At 28.8% G+C, this 21,790-nt stretch overlaps 2 protein-coding genes and 6 non-coding genes across 9 annotated transcripts in view; 4 read left to right on the forward strand and 4 right to left on the reverse strand.

Annotated features, from left to right (window-relative positions):
- The window catches only part of LOC107445053 (uncharacterized), a 43,414-nt gene extending 32,156 nt beyond the window's left edge, over positions 1–11,258 (reverse strand). The window contains exons 1-2 of one of the 2 annotated variants that reach the window (XM_043048738.2): positions 11,010–11,258; positions 587–637 (exon numbers count right to left, since the gene is read on the reverse strand). In XM_043048738.2, coding sequence (XP_042904672.1) covers positions 587–637; positions 11,010–11,087 — 129 coding nt within the window. In that variant the 5' untranslated portion in view covers positions 11,088–11,258. Of the gene's footprint in view, positions 1–586; positions 638–10,972 lie in introns of both variants that reach the window. The other variant, XM_071177301.1, reaches the window with a different exon arrangement.
- The window catches only part of LOC107442351 (obscurin), a gene marked incomplete in the record, with an annotated part of 263,706 nt that overhangs the window by 14,321 nt on the left and 227,595 nt on the right, over positions 1–21,790 (forward strand). The window contains 2 exon segments of the mRNA XM_071177300.1: positions 4,096–4,164; positions 4,289–4,332. Coding sequence (XP_071033401.1) covers positions 4,096–4,164; positions 4,289–4,332 — 113 coding nt within the window.
- Positions 8,621–8,692, reverse strand: TRNAP-UGG (transfer RNA proline (anticodon UGG)). Its single transcript has one exon. It is a non-coding gene; the product is annotated as a tRNA-Pro (tRNA).
- On the reverse strand, positions 8,875–8,946 carry TRNAP-CGG (transfer RNA proline (anticodon CGG)). The gene has a single exon. It is a non-coding gene; the product is annotated as a tRNA-Pro (tRNA).
- Positions 9,138–9,209, reverse strand: TRNAP-UGG (transfer RNA proline (anticodon UGG)). Its single transcript has one exon. It is a non-coding gene; the product is annotated as a tRNA-Pro (tRNA).
- Positions 11,825–11,896, forward strand: TRNAP-UGG (transfer RNA proline (anticodon UGG)). The gene has a single exon. It is a non-coding gene; the product is annotated as a tRNA-Pro (tRNA).
- TRNAP-AGG (transfer RNA proline (anticodon AGG)) lies at positions 12,593–12,664 on the forward strand. Its single transcript has one exon. It is a non-coding gene; the product is annotated as a tRNA-Pro (tRNA).
- On the forward strand, positions 12,738–12,809 carry TRNAP-AGG (transfer RNA proline (anticodon AGG)). The gene has a single exon. It is a non-coding gene; the product is annotated as a tRNA-Pro (tRNA).

Below are 21,790 nucleotides of genomic sequence, written 5' to 3' on the forward strand. Positions count from 1 at the left end.
GGAACACGCGGAAAATTATATTTTTTCCTTTTGTTTTTCTATCAGAATTTTTGCAAGTTGCAATCGCGCAAACTGGCATTTCGTTAATAGTTTTAAAATTTTGTAAATTCACGGCAAAAACTGAAGAAAGTCATTATAGAAAATAACAAATGTCTTAGAATATGTCACAAAAAGAAATGCTCCAATATTAGTTAGAGCTAGTAAGGCCGAACGCTCTGTTCTTGAAGTAAAAGTGCGAGCTTTGTGCCAAAGTGACGTCACTAGAGATAATCGGAGGATTGGCGCGGCGAGAGTTTCTTCAAAGGAGTGAACCAGCCCTTCTATTCTCTTTAGCCCTGGGTTATAAAATAAAAATAAAATACCCGATCGGATAATCGGAACCAGCTGCATAAAAAAATTCAATTTTCCCCGGTTACCGGGCACCTGGCCCTTGCAAAATTTCAGGACCCCTTACATCTCTAATTAAGAGATCAATCTTGATTATTATTTCTCTAGACCTTTAACAACTTTAATCAAATGTATGTTAATATAAATATGTATTTAATTCACTATATAAGGTATTTAACAAAAATAAATAAATACTTACGCTTAACCCGTACGTGAAGCTTTTATTACTTCTTTTTCTTGATTTATTAGTCTAGGAATAAAATAAAAAGACATGTAATTTTCGAAAGTCTTGACATCAAAAATAAAGTAACATATGCAATGCTTGAAAGATTCCGGTTTTACATCTAAACAAATAATGGTTTATTAAAATTGCTACTAGTAATTTGTGGTTAAAATAATTTGGTTTTAATCTTACTAAAAATTAGACAATGAGTCTGGTACACGACACGAAACTTTTGGAGCTTACTCTGAATTCTTTCAACCTTTGAAAAGCAAACAAGTCGACTTTTCGGACGAGCCAGTTCATAGTTGTAGCGTGACGTCATTATTTTTTATTTATTAATAACTCTATTAATAATATTGTAAATAATTCTATTAAAAATACAGCCTACGATTAAAAAAGTTAAAATCTTAAAGAATAATAAATTTTTTAGAAACTTAGGGAATATTCTTACTGAATCTGGTTTGATCGTTCTGTTTAAAATGCACCAATCATATTCTCAATTTCTAAATGCATATTTCATATAATTATATATTTTTATTTTGATGAAAAAGTTATAATAAAAAAAAAACTCTCGGTGCAGCATTCTAAATTGTTTTATTTCAAAATGTTTTCAAAGCATTTTAATTCAACATAAAATCGTTTGTTAATGACAAAAAGAGAAGGATCGAACATATCGACACTTATTTTAAGAGTAAAACTGATTGAACTTCAGGAAGATGAAGTGAAGCAAGCTGCAAAAACTCGAAATCGGGAAATGACCCAAGCATAGACTCATTTTTTAGGTGACCATAGACTCATTTTTTAAAATGTGCCTCTCAACAGTAAAATTTATGTTACTCAACTTTACGTTACATTTTGTTTTGTTGCGCAAAAACTTTAAGACTTAGAAACTTTAAATATGTGGTACAATGGAATAAAAATGTTTACTATTTTATTATTAAGTTCAGGGATGGGACAAAATACCATGTGGGCTGCTCTGAAACCCACAGAAATACACCTAACGGCTAAGAACTGTTTTAACCCCTTTACGCAGAATTTTTTTCAAACATATTTTTCATGTTTTTGTTCATTATTCTGTATTAATTTAGATCAAAATAAGTGAAAAATATTATATTTAACATTTTACGATTATGAAATACAGCATAAGACATAGGTGTCCATTTCTGAGATTAAGGTAAAATCTTCCAGACACGTCCCACTTTCAAAAAATAATTTTTCAAATTAGCATTGCAAATAACTGCAAGTTTTTCAAATTTAAATTTTTTCAAATCTAAGAGGAACAGTTGTACATCATTGAAATTTGTTTTAATTAGCAAAATCAATTATTAATAAATTTTTAAATATGAATGAAAAAAAATTTTTTTTAAAAACTTCTTTCGTTTTTTCGTGGGGGGATTTTATATTTTAGTACAAATATAACTCCGGTAATCTAAAAGATTTTTTAGCAACTATTAGACTATTTTTTATAATTAAAAAATATATTTTTAACTGTAATTAGGGAATCAGAAAAGAATAACAAATGGGACATCGGCGTCTCGTCTGCGACAAAGGGTGAGCACGGCAGATTTATTATCCCACAAAACGCCTTGTAATGTTTAATACGCATTGATTGCAATTAGTATACAATTTCATGTGTATAATAATTATTGTTTCTCTTCGGATTATCATTTTGTAAGCTTTACCTATGTTGTACATTTTAAAATAAATGATCAATTAATTGCGTGCGGTACCTCGCCAATCATAATAATGAATAATAAATAATTATATGTCATAATGATGAATAAAAAATAATGAATAATATGAAATGAAACACACTGTTTATCATTGTATATAAAGACTAGAAAAATATTTTTTTCCGCAGTTTTATTGAAATAATATATTTGAATTAACCAAGCACAAATGTTTATCTAATGTTAAATTCTTATTGCTTTTTCTGTACTATGCGACGAAAGATAGTGCCATAGAGAAGTAAATAAAATGAGACTTCCTCGCGTGGCAGAACGAGAACGTCACTTCAGCTGATCGAAAATACTAAATGGTCTCCTGCTCTTAAAAGTAAACCACTCACACTATCCAGAAATAAATACCACGTGAGTGCGGAAGAGAAACTTCTTTTTTTTCTTCCTTCAACCTTTCCACCATTATGTCATCGGAAGAAAAATCGTTTGAGATTCCTATTCGCGATTCTGCTGTTTAAATGCAACAGGAGCTTGTTCTTTACGAAATTCCGAACTAAAATGTTACTTAAAATAGAGAAATTTTTTTGGCGATCACCAGGACGCAGTTAAAAGTACGAAGAACTAACAGAACGTACACAAAATATATAACTTTTGTTCAATGCAATGCCTGGTAAATAAAACATAAAAATGAGTTTTGAATTAAAAGAATGTTGCAATTCAAAGGAAATTTCACTTTTTATTAAATGGTTTATTAAAACAATTCATCTAATTAATTAGAATGGGATACTTGCAAGTGACGTAATGTGGATATCGCGATCCTGATTGGTTGTTGAAACATGGCATTTGTTTACGTTAGAAACTGTTCTTTCCATTCTATTTCGAGTAAGCCAACCACACCATGTATAATTTTCTTAAGTGACATAATCTGTATTCTTTCACAATGATATCAGTTCTTTCACCATATATTTCTTATTTATCACAAAGACAGGCAGGAAGCCACGCGAAACATAAACAAACTAATTATGCATCGAAGTTGCCAGGTACACAAAACAAAAATATATCACGGTTATAATAAAATATAAAAACAAATAATAAATCCAAGCTAAGTAATAGACATAGACAATAAATAATTATATTTCAACAAATGCGAGGTGCAATACGGAGCTGTATTTAATTAATTTCACGTTAATTAACATTCTAAGTTATGTGGTGAAACTTAACTCAACTTTACCACGCCATTTTGCCTATAACTATTAGCTGACGCTATAGGTCACATGTGTGGGTATCAGAGATCTTCTTTTTAAAGTGCAAGTACCCAATTCTCATCTAATCTAATAAAATAATCACTTATATCTATTTTCAAAATTCGTAATGATACTATTAATTAAGAAACATTTTTTTTTCGATTTTAAATTGCTTTTATTTCAGCTAATAAATGACGGAAGATTCGATGCCTTTTCATTATTTCTTATTAGATATAATGTAATCAGGAAAGAATGATTTTCTATTAATTTATTCTTTGATGTATATGTTACCTTAAATTACTTAAATTAGAAAGTTGGAATAATTTTTTATTAATTTGTTATTTTATGTGTATGTTGCAGTGCATCACACGAATTAGAAATTGAAATTGGCAAAAAATGAAATATCTTTAAAAAGTTAAAAGATTTTTCCAACTTTCAACCTAGATTGAGTAAATAAACAATATTTTTGGGGTGGAGAAAGTAATAACAATTGGATTGTGTCCCTCCCTATATTATAAGTGTTATAATACGGCATCGATTTTTTTCCTTCCTTCTTTTGCAGGAGATGGTAGACAGTCTGGTTTACTGATATTAATTGACGACGGCTCACAAACAGAGGAGAGTGGTTCAGGTAAGAAATTAATTTTATTCATACTCCTTCGTAAAATAAAAAAAATAGAAAATAGATAGAAAGATAAAAAAAAAGTAGTTAGATAGAAGGAAAAATATTTTAATTCCGTTTTCTTCCTTTTCAGAACATACTAATCGTAAATCAATGACGGTATCCGAACAGATGCAGGTCAGTATAAAACGATTTAAATAATAGTTTTACTATTTTGTTTTAAGGGAACTTCTCAGGGCTAAACTAATTGAAATCTGGGATAAAATCCCAGATAAAAGTGCTTTTTTCTTTTCTTTTTAGGGGGGAGGGGTCATGAGAAAAAAAGGGTTAGTCATTTTAAGATAGATGAGCACGTATCCAAGATTTCAATTCATTTCAGACTTTTTATAAGTCCGATTTTGCGAAAAAGTGAAAATTCTACTCGTGGAAAATTTTTGAAACTTAGCGTCCTGATTTTATGAAAAATCATAAACAATTGTTATTTTAGACTTTTTGTAAAAGGTTTGATTTTGTGAATTTGTGATAAGTTTATTTATAATTTTTTGTATTTGTTAAAATATGAATCGGCTTTTGTCAAAAAAACAAAAACAAAAAAAAAATCGCAAGAACCAGTTGCATATACAATACTTTTAGGGAAAGATCAGTTTTGAGAAAAATCAATTTATAATTTAATTTTAATTTTAATGGGGGTTAATTTTTTTCATTTATTATGTATTTTGATAATTATCAACTCATAATTTTTCCACATGTCTGGGAGTTTTAATTTACGTAATTGTCACCGTTGATCGTTTTTTTTAAATTTTATGAAGGGCCTGCTTTTGCAATAAATTACTTTATGAAGTGTCTTTTAGCGAATAATAGTTTTGTGAAGTCCGTTTTTCCAACCCATGCTTTATGTATAATACCTTTATGCTGGGTTGCGTAAAACATTTTTGAAACGAAATAGTTCCCACAAAGAAATGGTTAAGAACACTATCCTGATGTGATTTTTTCTTTCTGTTTTGAAAACAACAACATGCTACACCAGGGGGTTTCCAACTTACATGAGAGGCCGGGGCCACAATTAAAAACACCAGTCAAATGGCGGGCCGCAACTTAGTCAAAATTTTATATAGGACTGTTTTATGTTTTAAGGAACATTAAATATTACTGTCAGGTTTTTATCAAGTTGTTCAAAACAGAAGTATTGAATTACAAATAATAATAAATATTTTCTTGGATACAAAACCTGAGAAATAATTTTTTTTTTTTGAATCATTGGTATTTTAAATTTCACAGAAACGAAGAATTTTTTTTTTTTTTAACGAAAGAAAAGTATTTTAAACCCATATTGAATTTTTACAAAAATATTCCGCAAAAAATTGTCAACTAATATATTTTAGTTCGCGGGCCAGATGCGGCCCGCGGGTCACCAGTTAGTAACCACTGTGCTACACAATTATACGGTGTATCACAGTGTAACAGTTGATGAATTACGAACAATAAACTTTGTGATAATATACGAAGTAATTTTGTACGAAGAGCAAAAAATAGTGAAAGACAAATATCATCAGGGGAATAGCGAGTGGGGGACAGAGGGGGTAGTCCCCCCCCCCCAAAGTTATATGAGGCCGACTGAAAAAATATTGTGCCAACGGACGACTTTATTTTCGCAATTTTCTGCCAAAGCTGCATTAAAAAACTAAGTCGTCCTATTAATAGGTAAATCGATATTTATTTTATTTTTTGGAACGAACTTATTCTTAATCATTTTTTTCTTTTCTTCAAATAGCTAACTGGCCGTCTAGAAAAAAAAATAATAAATAAATTAAAAAAATATTTTACCTTAATTATTTGTTTGCTGCTAGGCCTATGATAACAATTTTTTTTATTTTTTTTACTATGAATGGTAATGCGACATAAGTTTTTTTTTTTGCTTCCGCATTTGATTGGATTGATGGGCGTAAGCAGAACTCCTGGATACATTTAATTTTGTGTTTTTTTCCGATTGATTTTTATGAACCGTGGTAGCTCAGGAGATAGAGTGCTCGCTCCTACCCCAAAGAGGTCAACTGGGTTCGAATCCGAGCAGTGGCTGATCGATACGAATTCCGCACACGGCTCGCACCGGCCACAGCACGGACGTAAAATATCCTCAGTGGTGGATAGATCATGGGTTAGAGTCCCTTTGCCACCAGGCTAACCGTGGGAGGTTTTCGTGGGTTTCCTATCCATGTAACGGAAATGAGGGTTAGTTCTACCAAAAAGGCCTTCTACGATCGCAAAATTTCTCCCGGAGTTCATTTGTCCTATGGATTTGGTTCAAAATTACAAGACTGCGGAGTTGAACATTGGTAGTACAGTAGATAGCGTTGATAGGGTGTGCTGTTCAACTAAAATCAGTATTTTTTTTTCTCCTGCCCCCATTTATCTTTAATTCTTCAAATCACATTGATTTTTGATTTATTAAGAATACAAAGTTATATTTTTTAATCAAAAAAATACCTTTTTTTTACATTGTTTACTTTTAATTTATAAAAAGTTAAAGTTACGCTGAAGTTAAGTAATTACAAGGAGAAAACTCAAGAGTTTCAAACCAGATATTTTTTTTTAATTTTTATTATCAATAGTAATGTTTGAAATAAATTAGCAAAAATACTAATTAAAAATAAAATATGAAAAATCTCAGATGTTTTTTGAATTGTTGTGCTAAAAATGAAATTGAGATTTGAGTCGAGTACTATCGCCCCCCCCCCCCCCCCCCAAAAAANATCGCCCCCCCTCCCCCCCCCAAAAAAAAAGCTAGCATTCACTACGGCCCTGAAAACCAACGTTAAAATGCACGAATAGTCTAATACTATTAAAATAGCACACTAAAACATGGCAAATGAAAAGCATTATGATAAGCACTCATAATGAAAACGATGCTTCAAGAATAGCATCGAATATATGCTATATTAATAAATTATGCTCGAGAGTTATAACGTAAGCTTATATGTGTTAAAATTGATCAGTTTATACGTTGACTACAGTCTTTTTTTTCCTTCGCATTTTCTGAAATTATTTTTCGATTTCATGTAGTACTTACGTAGTTAATAATACTTCTCACAGATGGCGCTCAGCGCAGCAATGTATTATTAATTAATATTCAAATTCCATTCCGATAAAATCATTCGTCTTTATCGATATTAAATATACATATTTTTCAGTTATAAAGCGTTTTGCAACTTATCTAATATGGATTAACGAAATACGGCTTCACGAAAGAGTAATTGATTTCGAGATTATAGTTATTCACACTATTCTTTGTGAAAAGTCCTATGACGTTTTCTCTCCCCTTCAGAAAAAAAGAAAGAAAGGAAGAAATATATGTATTATGGCAACTGTTTGTAGGGAATTAGTTCTAAATTATGTTCATAACAAAAATAAATAAATGTACACATTTATTTTCAAAATAGAAAAGGTATATAAATCAAATTAGTATTTCTTGTAAATATTTAATTGATTATTGCTGAAGTCAATGTTATCTTATGAAATTTTATAAGAAATTGATTATTTATTTTGATCGTTATTTTGAGATCATTTATAAAATTTTTAAAATTTCTTAAAGTCTTACTTCAGAGCTTGCGGGACTAAGGTTTTTCATCAGACTCAAGTATTATTACTGATAACATTTAAATAATTACCTATCGAACAATTTTTTTATAGCTTTAAAATCTGAAAAATAATCTTTCAAGACCAGGAGTTGGTCGTAAATTTTCAAATTGAGATAAAGGAAATTTTAAAACTTCTAGTTTTAGAGAAAAAGTTTTCAAAATGCAAATTCCATTGGGAATTTTTATAAAAGAGCACCCCTTCATAATAGAATTTTCATCGCAGAACTTCCTCCTTTTTTTTCTTTCCTGTTTGTACCCTGCTATACTGCGATAAATCGAACTGTTAATAGTATTCAGAAAACTAAAAAAGGTCTTTTCTAAAAAAAAATCATTAACATTAATTTTTATAGCTTATTTTTAAAGTGCATTTTAAAAATGAAAATTAATAATATAAAAATATCGTTACAAATTTTGAAAAGAGCCGGTTATTGTTAAATTTATATGAGGTTGGAAAACTGAGTGAACTGCATTTATATTAAGGGAATTATTTCTTGTGTTTCGAGAGAAGAAAATAAATAATTAACGACGGACGTCTGATAAAAATATTACTCTATATTTTTTAATATGCTTATGATATAAGTAAATTCAAATTAAATCCGAAATGAAAATAGATTTAAAAAAGTTGAAAATTTCTGTAAAAAGAAATCAATATATATTCTTAATTTTTTAAGAAAAACAGTTATTCTATTTTATTAAAATGTGGTTTACGGCAATAACCACATTTTAAATAAAAAAAAAATATTTGCAATTTCAATTTGATACATTTTAATTTTGATCGTATAAATATTATATAATTTTATCAAATAAAAGAAAAGCAAAAAAAAAGCCATGGGCTCGGCCGGGATTTGAACCCGGGACCTCTCGCACCCAAAGCGAGAATCATACCCCTAGACCACCGGGCCACGAATCAACCGTGCATAATGAAGCTATATAACAAAACTGAATAGCTGAAGTTGAGAAAGTGTAAGTGTGAAATTTTTTAAAAGGTTACCTAAAATGTAATTCAAATTCATAATACATTACTATTAATTTCTACAATCAAAATATCAAAAAGGAAAATATTATTTGAAAAAAATTTTCTACCGGGCTCGGCCGGGATTTGAACCCGGGACCTCTCGCACCCGAAGCGAGAATCATACCCCTAGACCACCGAGCCACGACTTCAATACAAAACTGGATTAATAAAAGCAGAGACAACGAAACTAAATTTAAAACTTGTAGATATTATTTAAACTACTGTACTATTTATGAAATTGTCAAATATTTAGTTTTGAAGAAAAAAGTCAAGTGAAAAAAAATTTTCAACTTGCAATCAAATATAGCTAAAATTTACGCAAAAAATTTCACGGGCTCGGCCGGGATTTGAACCCGGGACCTCTCGCACCCAAAGCGAGAATCATACCCCTAGACCACCGGGCCACATTTAGTTTCAAAATAAATATATCCCAAGACACCTAGCATGGTTGCACCCTTGGCAAACCGATTGGTGGCCAAGGTTGCACCTTGGCCACCAAAATATCTATATTTTTGTTTGCCAAGGGTTGCACATATTTTATCCTAACCATGTTTTAAGATGTATGTTAAACCAGAATTAAGGAATTAACTGAAATTTTTTTTAAAAATCTTTACAGTACTATCTTAAAATCTGTACAGTTTCATTTTGTTTTTTAAAATATTTAAATTTTTTCTCTTTTATTTATTTATTTTTAATGCTCAGACGTTAATCTTTCATTTATTTAAGTCAAAGAATTAACTTTTAAAAGTCAAATTTCATAAATTTTAACTATTTCAAAACAGAAAAAATGAACACCAAATTAAGTTAATTGGTAAATATCCTTCAATTGTTCCATAAAAATCCTATGAATTTTTTATTTTATATTATTTCTTTCTCTGCAAACACAATTGAAAAATTCATTTAATAGAAAGAAATATTTCTAAAAAAAACATCGTATAAAAACATTCAGAAAGGTTGGGGAAAGATATTTGAAAACCTCTATTATGAATAATACTTTTTTCAAAGGATCATAGCAAATTTCACTCTAAAAACAAATAAAATTAAATAAAGAAAAATTTAACGGACTGACAGTTTAACTTATTGTATACCAGTTACAAATTCAGTGACAGTTGTTTAACGTAACATGACAAAACAGGTATGAATTTAATGACACGAAAAGGAGAGAATAAATGTTTTGTATACGTTTTTTTAAAATTCTAGTTTGATAATAATAATTACATTAATGCATAAATATTCGTAATCTACTAATCATATCGTTTTTGTTGCTTTGTGATACGAACTTAGAGCGTTTTTTTTTACATAATATGTATTTATAACTATCTTGTATCTATTGAATTTAAATAATGATTTATATATTATTTATGTGATAAAAATTTTAATAATAATTATAATAAAAATAATTTTTGACATCATTTATTTCCTATTTGATTAAATTCGTATAAATTTTATTTTTTGTTGTATATATGTGGTTTTTGAAAGCAATTATGATCGAAAAATTAATGAAAACAAATGTAATAAATTATTTAAAACAAACGGTAATTGTAATCACAACTACTCTTAGAGTAATTTAAAAAAGTGTTATTCAAATTCAGTTTATAGATGTTTTAAATAGATGGCGCCATATCTATAGAAAAAGTTACCGAATGTTACCTATCGACTTAAATTTGAAACTTATTCTTCATTTCACTGTGCTACAATACTCATCACAATCATAATTTAAAAATACCACTTATTCATAATATAATTATAACAAGCAATTCGAATTTAAAGTGATATTGATTACAATTGTAATCAGGTTACTAAATGATAAAAATGTAATCTAATTTGTAAATCAGGACCAGGGTAAAAACTGACGCGATTCCTAACAGAAAAGGTTTACTTCAGAATGGTCTTTTAAACTGGTTAATATAAGGTAAATAAAATCCGTTTACGACACTTTCGAATCAAAATAGAGAAATCAGACAAAAACGTATTAGAATTTTATAGTGTAGATGGCGCCACAATGTAAATAATGAAAAAGATAAATTAGGTCCTGTCCGCCATGCAAGCTTAGTATTAAATAAGGTGAAATACAAATGTATGAATACAGTTTTTAATTCGATACATGAAATATATGAAATTTGATAATTCAATAAAAGATAGAATAAGTATTAGGACATGTACTAACATAAGAGTATAAGATAGAATATTCAAATATTAATTACTTGAGCTTTTCTCCACCTTTTCACAAAATCCAGTAAAATGAAAAATTCATCTAATAATGTTTCAGCACCAAAAATCATTAAATTTAAGTAATAGACACGTTACGGTGCCACAATTAGCCCCTCAAGCATAAAATATAATAAAAGTGGAGCGATATATACATTATGACAAACACGTTAAAATAATAAGTAAATAAACAATTAAGGAATCTCAAAGCAATAGTAATCTCAGTTTAACAAGTTACGCCATCTAGTGAGAACTATATAATATAAAACGAATAAACAACAGCTAGTAAATTTATTTACAATTATATGCTATAATTTGATTTGTGTACAAAATTACAGCTTGAAAACCATCAGTCAGGTGTATGATTAATAAATGGTAAAGGTTTTTGGTTTCTAATACAATTCAAGCGATTGAATTTTGGAAGTACGTTTGTTTTTCGAAAAAACAGAATGCATTCACACAAAATACCACAAACATTTTCCAATTATTACTATTCAATAATACTCCAAATCGAGAAGGAATTTGAAATAAGAAAGCGTGATCCTATTATAATTACACTGTCTTAGAATATTCAAGATTTTGAGAAATTTAGGAAATGGAAAGAGTAATTTTATTTTTGTTGTTATAAATTCAGAATTGGACGAAGTTTTTAAACACTATGTAAATAATAAGTAACGTTGAGTCTTGTGATAACATTTCTTTTTGAACCAATCTAAGTAAATGAGTATTATTTAGTTCTCGATCTTTATATGGCAGGATTTAATTAAAGTAAAGTTTGTTTGTGAATGTTTTACATTCCTACATGAGTGTTGGCTCGGTGGTCTAGGGGTATGATTCTCGCTTTGGGTGCGAGAGGTCCCGGGTTCAAATCCCGGCCGAGCCCTAGTTCCTTTTTATTAATTTTCAATTTCATAGAGATGTAATAAAATAAAAATGCTAGTACTTACATCAAATATGATTAAATTAATTTGAAATTATTGGATTTGTTTTGCTCATTAATAAATCATAGTCAGGTGCTACTTACTAATCGCTATATATAAAAAAGATAGCTAAATTTAGTGACGAAAGGCATTTCTTTTTTTAATTTTACGTCAAATTTTGCCATAAATAATTATTTAAGAAAACTCTTAAAACTATTTGCATGCTTAAAGCTATTTGCAAAATATTAAAACTATTTGCATGCAACCTTAGAAATGTGGGGACTGCAGGTACATAATTACATGCAGTTATACACTTAAAAGCTGTTATGCATTTAAAATATACATGTAATTTGAATACAAATTGCTTTAGGAATGATTTAAGATGATGGCCTAAGAGAATTAATTATAATATTAAAAGAATGATTCAAATTAATATCTCTCCTAATTCTGTCTTGTGAAAACCGGGTACTCTTTGCGTGCAAAAAATAGTATAGTATTTTAACTACTCTTTATATATATATACATTTTAGAAAGAAAAGAAAAGCTTAGAACGCTATTATCAAAATTTGTTTAGGGATATATCATTACCAGAATTAAAAATTGTAAGTATATAAAAAACTTTAAACAATTTCTAAATTAAATGCAAGATAAGCTAATGTGGCTCGGTGGTCTAGGGGTATGATTCTCGCTTAGGGTGCGAGAGGTCCCGGGTTCAAATCCCGGCCGAGCCCATAGAAGTAAATTTTTAACTAAAGATACAAGTACTTCACGTGACTTATATAAAAAATAATTTCCAGTTTGTGTGGCTCGGTGGTCTAGGGGTATGATTCTCGCTTAGGGTGCGAGAGGTCCCGGGTTCAAATCCCGGCCGAGCCCGTTAAGTAAAATTTTTTTTTTACACTGGTCAATTAAAAATAACACATTTAATAAAATTTATTCTTCAATATTAAGAAGTATAATATTAAGAATTGAAATTTCAATAAAATGAATATTAATGTCCCGGAATCTTACAATTTATAACCGTGTAGATGTAATTAGAAGCGGCAGGTCAGAATGCTAAAAATTTAATCTTGCATAAAAATAAACAAATAAATGGAGTAAAGATTCCTGGGGTGGTCGACTTCGTGCTTATTTAAATTAAACTAACACCTCTAATGGTAACATTTTTTTTTTTTGCAATATAAAATTTTTTCCGAAAATAGTAATTTAATAGCAATGATTAAATTCCAGTAAATAATTGATTAAGGACTGTTAATATGTTTTAAGCGCAGAGAAGGTAAGCATAGCTTACGTTAGTGCTCTAAAGCGATTTTTTTAATAGAAGACATTCATTTCATTTAATAAATAAAATGAAAGATAATATACTGGTTTTTGGGCATTTATTGCGTTATTTCCGCAACATGGTGCTTTTGAAGCTCGTTCCAAATTACAAAAACTGAAAAATCGTTCGACGGTTGGCTTTCCAACTATTCAGTCAATAATTTTCACGTGTCATTATTCTACAATTAATGACAATTCTTTTATCAATATTTCAAATAATTCTATCAGAGAAACAAACTACAATAAAACGAGATAAAATCTTAAAGAATAATAAAACACAATTCAATCAATTTTAGAAATAAAGAAAATATTCTTAATGGTTGATCGTTCTGCTGAAGATGCGCCTATCAAAATCTCAGTTTCTAAATGTATATTTCATGTGAATTTTTGCTTTGATGAAAAAGTTACAGTAAAAAATACTGCCCATTCAGTGTTGAAACAATATTTAGTGTTAAAACTGATTTAGTATTAAAAAGAAAAGTTATTCTTCAAAACATTTTAATTCATTGTAAAATTGCTTGTTAATAACAGAAAAGAGAAGTATGGAATAATTTCACTTTTTTATCTGTTTTCGAACGGTATCGTTAGTATGTATGAACTTCAGAAAACCAGTCAGGGAACTGACCCAAGGTTTAGGAAAAACAAAAACAATATTGCTGTTGTTGTTCATTTACGTCGCACCAGAGCTGCACAACGGGCTATTGGCGACGGTCTGGGAAACATCCTTGAGGATGATCCGAAGACATGCCAACACAATTTTGATCCTCTGCAGAGGGGATGGCACCCCCGCTTCGGTAGCCCGACGACCTGCACGCGAAGTCGAGCACTTTACGATAGAACAGTTTAACGAGGACCCATACCGCACACCCTCGGTCCCTGGGAACGGTGATCAGCTGGGAATCGTGTCTTAACCATCAGTCACTGCGGGACCAAAAGCAATACAAAACATAATAAAGAAATCTTGGGTGAATACAGCTTGCTTCAAGCATTTATAAATAATCTATACAGTACTCAAACGATTAATGTCGACAATTTTTGGCTCGTGAGCCACGTGTTTGCTATTCGAAAGCGGCACGTGTTCGGATTGACGGAAGGGATAGTGGGGTTTTGAATTTATATTTTCTACTTCTGCTTCTGAAGAGACTATTTTTCGATAGTTGGCTTCATTGTCTCTCTATTTAAAAAAAATTGGCGAATTTAAAATAGTAATGTAAAAAAGCAGCATTCTGTGAACAATAAATTGATGAGGGTGAAATAATTCATTTGCTTCAATATAGAAATTGAATTATATTGTTGCTAACATTTTCACAACGTTATAATTTTTTCGTCGAATATATTACGATTTAACGATTTTGTACATAATTATTCTAGTCAATAAATAATGCTCCTTTTTATAAACAAATGTAAAAAAAAAAAAAGAAAGAAAGAAAAAAGCAAATTCTCAGTTGAGATGAAAATATAATTTTTTACTATCCCAGAAGCTGCATAAATAAATAGATCCGAATAATTAAATATTTCTACTTTGGTAATCGGCAAATTTCGTAGATATTTTGAAATAGAATATTTTGAGAGTTGAGTCTCTCATGAAAATAACCCATATTTTGAATAAAATAAATAAATTAATTAACTAAATAAAATAAAAAGAGAATATTCAATATTCGTTATGTCCAAAACAGGTTAAAAATATACGCATTCTTGTTAATCTGTGGTATAATATATTTATATAAAAAACACTATAAGTTTAAAATCCAAACACTCTGAAACAAATTTGAAATTTGCATGTGGCAGCAAAAATTATAATTTTACGGCGATTAGTTTTTCTAAAAATCCAAAAATACGTTAAAATAAACTATAGTTTATTTAATTAATTCAAAAGTAATATGGAAATTAAACAAAAATATATGAATTTCTTATTTACAGAGATAAGTGGCTGTAAAAAAAATCCATATAGTACCCCAGCTAATAGTTTTCGCTAACGCAAACTAAACAGCAAAACGCAAATTAATAAATAAATTTAAAAAAGACAAATATGAATTTTGACGTAGAATAACTAAAAGTAATAATCGCACCAATAACACGTAGGTTGGCATATCTTTTTGTATAGTATAACTAACAAATCAATTAAAAAAAAAAAAATTGCGATATAGTGACAATCTGAGTTAATCCTTTAAACAGCTTTTTTATATGCTATATTATAATTTCTTTTTATCATATTAAATATTTAAAGATACAAAAAGTTTCAATATTAATCTTAATAAAATGTGATTTTGAGGAGTTTTAACATTAGGATTTAGTACCAACATGTTTTTTGGGAGACAAAGCACATTCAATTATTAATTTTTACAGATGTATAAATACACAAAAAAAATTTTCTTTAAATTTCGCTTTGTACTTAATTTTCATTCTAAAAATCCTGGAATTATTTTTTTAAATGCCATTTTATAAATGCTGTAATTTATTGCATACCAAGTACCTTCTTCTGATGTAATTTTTCTAATTTATTAACACAAGAATTAAAACAAAAAAATTTAAATTAGTAAAAATGTTTAACCATCTTAGATTAAATTGCTTTGAAAATTTGAATTGCAAAATCAATTATTTCTTTGCAATTATTAAAGTAAATGATAAAAAAAAAGATTTAAAACAATGGACAGTGGGGAGAACTGTTAAAAGATATGAATTTAAAAAAATAAAATTAATTTACTTGAACATTTTAAATTTTGGGAATATGAGCAATGCTTATTGTCTACATTGAATTTGAAATGTCAATCTGCTTATTTTTGTTGATAATGAGGGAGCATGGCTTGAATAGATTTGATTTATCATCCGAATTTCCGCTTTTGATTTCCGTTTTTGCAGAGGTTCAATCAGAAAATTATATTGATGAGAAAGCTGTCTCTCTCAATCCTACAGACAAATCTAAAATTATGTTTATTTTTTGAAATTGCAAAAACGTTTTCATTGGATGGTAGAGTATATGATCCCTAGATGGCGCTACTACAACTTTCAAGGTTTTTCTGTCATATTTTTATATTGGAAAGCTTAAAAAGCCTATTTTATTTCAGTTATTTTTAATTATTACTCAGAAGCTTTTCAACCAATTCATTTAGAAAATGGAAAGGCTCTGAATCCATTTGATTCATTTTTAGGGATTTAAAATATATTCAGATGTTAAAAGTTTTATGTCTTTAATTAAAAAAAAATTTAATAAATAGAAAAATTACAACAAATGTTTTTAAAAATTATCTTTTACATTTCAAATTGCTGTTTCCTCTTTATTTCATGTAAGTAAAAATAATTAAAAAATAAATAAAATTTAGAGAAACATTTAATGATGCTTGATTTCTTAATTTATTTTTAATCATTTTGTAATCTAAAAATTGACGGATAAAATCACAATAACATGATTAGAGGAGCCAAAAACAAAATTCATCTAACTAAACTTAAAAGAAAAAAAAAATTAACGCTTAAGACTATAGGAAATCTCAGTGATGCTTTATCCAAGCAACTTCTTATTATAAAGTTTATTTCTCTTTTGATTAACTTATTATCTCTTATTATTAAAAATTAGAATTGAATCATTATTTTATGTAAGTAAAAATAATTAAAAAATAAATAAAATTACATTTCTAGAAAGGTTATAATGCGTGATTTTTTTATTTTATTTTTAATAATTTTTCCTGTCTTGTACAAATTGAAGGGCAAAATCAGGATAGCATAAGTTGAAGAGACAAGAATTTGAACAAAAAAGAACAATTTTTTTAAAAAAAATCATCGTGAACGTAGGAAGGTATCTCAATGCTTTATAAAAACAGATTCCTAAAGTCGTTTTTTATTAAACTATAATCTTCTTTTTACAATTTTACGACTTACTCTTTTTTCAGTTTCAGAAATTAAACAGGAATCGAATGTGAATGAAGATTTACTTTCATTCAAAATAGATTTTTTTTTTAAAAAAAAGATGCTAAAATAACAATTTGTTTTCGTTTTACTCTGTCTCTCTCCCCTACCTTTTTTTGAATTTAGCAGTTTTAATTCGACACATTTCATTGGAATAAAAAAAAATTTTTTTTGATATTTTTCACTCTGATTGTCAAAGTAAAAAAATAAAAGACTTCACATTTACTCTATTTGATATCATTAAAAGAAACCAGAAAATAAATAGATAATAATCAGCTAAAATTTATATAACTTCTACCTTGAAATAAAGATAATTATTTTTTAACTCGAAGAGATAAGCAGAAAAAAAAAACTTTTCAAAACAAGCACCGTACTTAACATATATTTAGAGACTCATTGTCAAAGACGAATTAAAAAAATATACACATTAAGAGGCACGATTTAATATTTATGCGAAAAAAAACTCAATCGAAAATTATCGAATCACTAGTAATGAAGGTGAGATGAAAATATCGAAATCAAATTAATCATTGGATGAATCTTAGAGGTGATTCAAATAACGACCTTTAAGTTTAAATATCACTTTGCGACCCAAATATGCATATTTTTTCGACTTCATTTGTGTCAAGGGGTTTCCATATCGGTACCCGTTTGCGTCATCTATAACAGACAAGGCACCAAAGAGGTTTTAAATTTACAAAAATTAAACAGAAAAAAAGAACAGGTTTTTGGGGATTTCTACGAGTTATTCCCCTTGAGTTATGCTCCTTCTAAGATTTTTTTTTCTTTACTTAGTTTCGTGAGGGCCACTACTAAAAGTCGCTAAGTTTTAATCGAAAACTTATTAAAAAAATTTTTAAAAAAAGCAGGAAAATTATATATGTCGCTTTTAGGAACTTAGTCAAAATCCATAAAAATTCTACTACTAAAATTTTATTGAATTTTTAACATTTGTGCCAACAAGCAAAATTCCGAATTTATAAAGTTTTTCGGTTATTTTCTATTTTGCCAGCTCAATTAAATTCAGCTACTTTATTTATTTACGTATTATTCTTTAAATTTTTTATAAAAATAGCTGACATTTAAAAATAAATAAATTAAAAAATAAATAAATAAATAATAAATAAAATAAAAATAAAAAAAACAGTTGAATTTACATAAGAGACCTCAATCGCAAAACGGAAAAGTTTCAATCTTTCCAACAGCATTTAATTGAAACCAAATGTTTTCTGTTATGAACATAATAAGATTCAATATTCACATATGATGTACCTGAAACAGACAATTTTGGGTCTGTATTAGTTACATGGGCCATGAAACCAAGTTCGTCTACTCGTTAGAAGGATTACGACAACATCACGGTCATTGATGACAAAATAAAAAACGAATATGATAGCACCACTGTCATGCAAAAATATGCATAACATAAAACTAAAAGATTATCTTATTTAATCCCTTTTCTGAATAAATAAAAATCCTTAATAGAATCGATCGTTATTTTATAGCATAACCTTGAATTGAGTGCAGTATGAAATCTATTTATAGAGATTGCCTCTACATCTGCATAAGCATAGAATTGGAAAAACGTCATATGATTGGCAGATGTTTTAAATTCATTAAAATTCGTTATTATTTCTCACATTTTCGTTTTTGCCAACTCCTTTGAATGCGTAAGACCAGTGGTCGGAAAGTCGAAAGTAGCACAGAAACTTTTGTCGCTACTTTTTTTTTCGTAGTTTCCCTCTTAGTTTTTTCGTAGTAATGGACCCTTCACAAAATAATTTATCTTTTAATCGGACCCTTCACAAATTTGTTCATCTTCATTATTGTTTTGTTAATCGAATAAACCATTCCCAGGAAGGGGGGGGGGAAGAAAGACAGATGTAAACGAACTAAATTTTGTCTTCCGCAGAAGCTTCTTCCTTTATTCGTCCGAAATGAATATCTGCGTTCAGCAGTATAGGCTAAATACCAAATATTTATATGTTGCATCGCTAATTTAGNATTTTCCGTTAAAGAATATTAAATTTAATTTTTTTAATTATAATTTTACAGTGTTGAGCATAATCTTGTATGTCTTTACAATTTAAAAACTCCTTGAAAAAGTTTTTTAGTAATAACGGACCCTATTTGCACAAATTCACAATGGCGGACACTGGTTGAAAGAATGTGACTTAACGTTTATTTTATATTCACAAATTACGAGTAATTTTTTCACAATTTTACAAAAACGGACCTTTCACAAAATGTTTGGGCAGACCCCTTTTTAGTTTAGAAAAGAAACGCGGTTCTAATGTTTCGAATTTAATGGATGCAATGAAAATGACCCCGAGACTGCAGCTGAGCGTTGACAGAAACTGCGCAATTAAAATCACATATAAGTAATATTAAAATCAGCCATTATGAAAAATAGATCATTTATCACTTTTGTCACACTTTCACACGCGAATGCACACCCGTGAAACATTGATGTTATTTTAAAGGAAAGGGACGTATTTTCCATGTACTTTTATTTCTTAAAGGAAATAAAACAGCATTAAACAATTAAAAAAAGTGCCAATATTTGATAATTTCGCATTTCTGAAATAAATAAACAAATTTGAGAAAATTGCTTTGGAATAAAAAACTGGCTCATTTAAACATGTGATACATCTTCATTAAGATGACTTTAGTATGTTTATCTAATTTTAACTCTAATTAACATGATACATACTTAAGTCATCTTAATGAAGATGTATCACATGAATAAATATTTCTTACTTATTCCCTAGTTGTAAATGTAAGCCAATTTCATATTCAAAACCATTTTAAAGTGTTAATTAAGTTCTCAAGCCAAAGTTCGTCTCTCTAAAGTAGTGAAGAAGTTATTACAATTCCAAAGTAGTTTGTAGCCGTTACATTAAAAAAAGTACTTGTAGTTAACTACATTTGTAATAAAGTAGTTGTAGCAAACTACAAAAATGGACCACTAAAAGGAGCCTTGACAATTAATTAAAGTAAGTAATAGCCAATACACTGACTCCTTAACTTTCCTTGGCGAAAACTATTCTAACCTTACTAAAGATAAAGAAATAAACGATAACTAGTCCCTTAATTTTTGAATTCTTAATGGACGGATGGAAGCGTCCTATACGGATACGGGGTAGACGGTAGAACACTTCCGTTCCTTCCCACTGAATCTAGCTCAGTATTCGAACCCGCAAGTATTTCATAATATGATTGGCGCTTTCATGCACTGCGGACCGATGGTAGGTTGAAATATATTGTAGTTGAATGGATTAGGAAAATGTTGACTAGAACAACGTGTAAACCACGTGTTCTGCATAATTCGAGTCAAAAATTGATATGGTAAAGAAAAAAAATCTCACGTTGGAAAAGGGAAAATTAAGCACTTTTTAAAAACAACCATGAAAACAGCACCTTTAAGGGCTTTTAAAAAGCGAAAATCAAAAATAAGCACCTTTAGCACTTTTTAAAAATGCTATGCACCCGGTATGTATATATATATTAATTGAACATGTAATAATTTTTTATTCTAATATTATGGGAATATTCTCACATTTTGATGGGGGGGGGGGGGGGTTTCANGGGAAAAGGGGGTCACAAATTATTTCCTTTTTCGCATTTTGTAAATAATCATCACAATAAAAAAATAATTAAAAATCGTTTGAGATTAGGTTGTTATAATTACAAAATCGTATAAAAAATATTAGATTAAAAACTATGGAGAAATCGATAGCAATAATTGCCAAAAATTCGATAGAATTATTTCCTTAAAATATAAATACTCACATGCACGATTCGAATTTTCCATATTGTTTGAAATATATTGGGGTATTTAAAATCCACGTGTAAATCAATATCAATAACTGCCGAAAATACAATCGAAACATTACATCGATTTACGATACTATCGTCGAAAGTTGAGACCGTCAAGAAGTAAATATCTAAATACTTGATTCGAATATTACGTGTGTAAGTTTCTGTAGAAAAAAAAACTTAAATTTTTTACTTTTTAAAAGAAAAATATTTCTGGCAAGAACTCTATAATGTTCTGCGAAAATGTCACCGTGTCGCTGCGATTCTGCCACGGGGTATATATATAATAAGAAAATTAAATTAAAAAATATAAGTTGTCATGAAGAAAATAGAATATTTTATAGTCTGCACGGTCAAGTAAGAATTTTATACCAACTTGACATGAATTAAAATAGCCTTTACTCAAAATAATACAGATTTAATAAAGGGGAAAAAAACATGTTGATCTTCTAATTTCGAACTGAAGCTCTTAAAAAAATCGTAAATAAAAATTTTATAATTCGCACTGAATTTAAAATACAGATCAGAAATAATAGCAACTTATTTGCAAAACATTGAAAACAAAACTTACCTTTGATGTCTTATAACTTATTCCCAATCTTCTTCTCAATTTCATTTTTCAAAACGAAATTAACAAACTTATGATGAATCACTAAGCCTATCCAAATTTTAAATGCTTCGATTTCTATCTTTTCGAGTAATAGTGCATCATGGGAAATTTCAATAAAAATAAAAAGAGCAAACGATTCAAGGCATTACTTTGATTAATTTTTTTTAGTTACTTATGTTATAAATTAAGAAGGAATAAATCTTTGCTT

Source organism: Parasteatoda tepidariorum, chromosome 2 (genome assembly GCF_043381705.1).
Source record: "Parasteatoda tepidariorum isolate YZ-2023 chromosome 2, CAS_Ptep_4.0, whole genome shotgun sequence".
NCBI lineage: Eukaryota > Metazoa > Arthropoda > Arachnida > Araneae > Theridiidae > Parasteatoda > Parasteatoda tepidariorum.